The sequence below is a fragment of the Arachis ipaensis genome, chromosome B1 (genome assembly GCF_059453495.1).
Source record: "Arachis ipaensis isolate K30076 ecotype BB chromosome B1, ASM5945349v1, whole genome shotgun sequence".
Classification (NCBI taxonomy): Eukaryota; Viridiplantae; Streptophyta; class Magnoliopsida; order Fabales; family Fabaceae; genus Arachis; species Arachis ipaensis.
In genome coordinates, this window is record NC_142436.1 from 11,723,665 (window position 1) to 11,727,374 (window position 3,710).

Sequence of the window (3,710 nt, forward strand, 5' to 3'; positions counted from 1 at the left end):
CATGTCCTTCCGATCTGCCCAGGGTCGGAGGATTTTTGGCTTGTTCGAGGACTCTTATCATGGGTTTAAGGTCAAGTATTTCAAGGTGCGCCCAGTCAAAGGTCGCCATCCCTTCTGGCTGTCATTAGAAGGGCAACGCCTCATCCCGACGTATTAGAGTTTCGGGGCGGGGTCCAACATCTTTATTAAGGTGACCTACATGGGATGTCCGTTGTGGACAAAAAGATTTCCGACGTGTTGTTGGCCATTTTTGGGAGAAACCACGTGAATCCCCACCTCCTTATAGGTGACTGGGAGGTCGCTAGAAATTATATTTGTGAGTATCTCTAACTTGCATTTCTTACGTTACTGTTGCTTCGATTTGTTATGCTGATTCCATGACTAACCTGTTTTACTATTTTGTTGTAGTGGGAATGTCTGCCGAGGTGACAGGTCTTAAGAATTTGTATAATACCTTTCTGGCTGGTGACAGCAATGAAGAGACGGTCGACGGGAAGCCGGAGGCTCCACCTGAAAATAAGGAGAACCAGGCGGTGTCTCCACCCCATGATGTCGAGATGCCGGACCGTAATGCTGACGAGGCGTGTGTCTCTCCTGTTCGTGAGGAGGTGGCCGGTACGGGGGGGCTCGACCTCCAATACACAAGTCGATGATGATGATGACTTGAAGGTTATCCACAACCCAAAGAGGCAGAAGTCGTCCTCCAGTCCTGAAGGAGCCCTCACCGTGATGGAGAGGAACTTCGATGCCGGGAACTTTATAGACTCCCAGCTGCTTCCCGGCACGGAGGAGTATTTCCATGGCTCTGACCTTCCGGGGCAGGCGAGGTGGATGTATCGTACTCTCCTCCGCGGCGCCGCCATAGCTCGAAAGGCCGAGTTTGAGCTGTCGAGAATACAGTCAATGCATAGGAAGCTCGAATCTTTTGTTAAGGCCAATAATCAATTTAAGACTCAAGTTGAAACACTTCGGGAGCAGTTGTCCAAAGTGGAGGAGAAGCTTAAAGTTGCCGAGGAGAAGGCCACATCCGCTGAGGAAAAATTGAAGACCTCTGATGCTGCCATCTCCCGGCTAACCGAGTGGGAGATGACTTTAGAGAGCCAGCTCAATGCTGCGCAGGGTCGGGTGGCTGCTTTGGAGAAAGAATGCGACGTGGCCGTTTCGTCAGCTAAGACTGCTCAAGCCGAAGCTGAAGAGTTTAAGAGGAAGTACAAAGAGACCATGAAACAGGGGGAAGAGTGCGATCCTGATGACTGAAGAGGCCATTAAAGCTCAAGTGAAAATCGTGGCTCCTGGCTTCGACACATCGGCAATCGGGGTTTTTAAAATGATCAAAGATGGCAAGATTGTCGATATGCCGAAAAAATGATTTCTGTACCCTTGCATGGAATTTGTAATTTTGTTGTAGAACTTGCCGCGTGGTTTGATGAACTTGTAGAACTTGTGATTTTTAAACTACTTTGATAGTCACTTGGTCGGCTTATGATTACCGTCTTTTTCCGCTTATTCGGCAGTGCATTTTCGTTCTAATTTGTTACTGTTTTGTTGGTATTGGCTTGTCGCTCGCGTTTGTTTACCGTTGTGTTGGTAATTTGACGAAGCCAAGTCATGGCTTCACTATCACTGCAGCCGTTTGTTATGGCGTTAACTTGGTTGGTTTTCGGGGTGATCAGTCCCGGGGTACCGTGTTGTTGTCCTGTTTAACATGTATTATAAGAAATTTGTTGTCGTGGGGTGCATAAATGGGGAAAAGTAATTTTAACAAGTGAACATTAATCAACAGTTGAACAAGTCTATTGCAATGATAAGTATTTAACGAAAGTAAATTATTTGACGGTAAAGGGGGAACCCGGGTCTTACTGAGCTGGTCAAGTCGCCTACTCAGCGTGTTTGAACTAAGGATAAAATCTTCTTAAGTTACTCGCATTCCAGGTTCTCGGGACTTCCTTGCCATCGAGCCTCTCCAATTTGTAGGCGCCCTTACCAATCACCTCTTTGACCCTGTAGGGACCTTCCCAGTTTGCCGCCAGCTTACCTTCCCCTTGAGACGGCAGCCCGATGTCGTTGCGCCGCAGGACCAAGTCATTTTGTTCAAATTCTCTCTAGAGTACTTTGGTGTTGTAGCGCAGGGCCATTCTTTGTTTCAGTGCTACTTCTGACAAATGGGCCATCTCCCTAGCCTCATCTACTAGGTCCTTCTCTACAGCTTTCTCTACTCCCTCCAGAAGTAATCGTGGGCTCGGCTCGCCGACCTCCACGGGTATCATGGCATCCACCCCGTATGTCAGGCGGAAAGGGGTTTCTCCCGTTGACGATTGCTCGGTCGTTCGGTAAGATTAGAGAACTGAGGCAAGTTCGTCAACCCATGCACCCTTTTTCTTATCAAGCCGCTTCTTAAGGCCTAGCAAGATGACCTTATTTGCGGCCTTGACTTGGCCGTTCGTCTGGGGATGTTCTACAGATGAAAACTTTTGCTTTATGCCCAAACCGGCGAGGAACTCCACGAACTTCTTATCAGTGAACTGCGTCCCGTTATCAGAGATAATGACTTCTGGGATGCCGAATCGACTTATCACCTATCTCCACATAAACTTTCGACAATTGGATGAGGATATACTGGCCAGTGACTCAGCCTCTATCCACTTGGTGTAGTAGTCGATAGCGACTATGAGATATTTGACTTGCCCCGGACCAACCGGGAAAGGTCCTAAGAGGTCGACACCCCACTGTGAGCAAGGTCGGGAAGACGTCAATAGACTTAGCTCGGCCGCCGGCGCCTTATGGAAATTGGCGTTCTCCTGGCACATGATGCATTTCCTTACGAATGCTTTGGAGTCCTTCATCATCGATGGCCAGTAATAACCAGCTCTGATGAGCTTTCTTGCTAGGGTTTTGCCCCCGATGTGATGACCGCAGCACCCCTTATGGACCTCTTTGAGCACATAGTCCATTTGGTCAGGGTGTAGGCCCTTCAACAAGGGTTGGCTGAGTCCCTTTTTAAACAACTGTCCCTGTATGGTCGCGTATTTGGCCGCCTCCCTTCTCAACGCTTTGGACGCCTTCTCGTCGTCAGGGAGCTTGCCCCTTTCTAAAAAGTCAGTGATCGGGTCCATCCAGGAGGCATCTATATTTGTCAAGTGGAGGGTGACTGCTGGCTCTTTTATCAAACCCTGAATAAGAGACCGGTTGCCGGCCCCTGGTTTTGTGCTTACTAGCTTGGACAGGAGGTCCGCCCGTGTGTTCCTTTCTCTCGGAACATGTTGGATCGTGACCTCCTCGAATTGTTTGCTCAACTCTTTGACCTTCTCCAGATACTTCTGTAACAAGGAGTCTCTGGCTTGGTAGGTCCCATTAACCTGAGAAGTGACGACCTGCGAGTCACTGCATACTTCTAGCCTGGTGGCTCCGACTTCCCGTGCTAAGATTAAGCCACCCAGAAGGTCCTTGTACTCTGCTTGATTGTTTGATACCGGGAATTCAAACTTGATCGACTGTTCATATATGACTCCAGCGGGGCTCTTCAGGATGATCCCGGCACCTCCGAACGTCTGGTTGGAGGCCTCATCTAGGTGGAGCCTCCACCGTATGCTCGTTGTCTCAGCTGAGTCCCCCGTTACTTCTACCAAGAAGTCTGCCATGGCCTGTGCCTTAATCACATGCCTGGGTTCATATTGCAAGTTGTACTTGGACAATTCGATGGCCCAAGTCAT

General features: G+C 49.1%; 1 protein-coding gene and 1 pseudogene across 1 annotated transcript; one reads left to right on the forward strand and one right to left on the reverse strand.

The window, feature by feature from the left end:
- Window positions 1-729: 729 nt before the first annotated feature.
- On the forward strand, window positions 730-2,334 carry LOC148575719 (uncharacterized; annotated as a pseudogene).
- A 2-nt stretch (window positions 2,335-2,336) lies between these two features.
- Window positions 2,337-3,710, reverse strand: LOC107646237 (uncharacterized). Its single transcript, XM_016350438.1, has 2 exons — window positions 2,697-3,710; window positions 2,337-2,576 (listed from the first exon to the last, which is right to left on the reverse strand). Exons 1-2 carry the CDS (start codon window positions 3,708-3,710, stop codon window positions 2,337-2,339), a joined length of 1,254 nt encoding a protein of 417 aa, XP_016205924.1.

What these genes read in the sequence shown, in the direction of transcription:
- LOC107646237 (XM_016350438.1), bottom strand. Translation starts at nt 3,710, where the DNA reads ATGACTTGGGCCATCGAATTGTCCAAGTACAACTTGCAATATGAACCC. An exon ending in ACCTCTTAGGACCTTTCCCG is followed by an intron (nt 2,577 to 2,696) that starts GTTGGTCCGGGG and finishes ATGTGGAGATAG; the next exon opens with GTGATAAGTCGATTCGGCAT.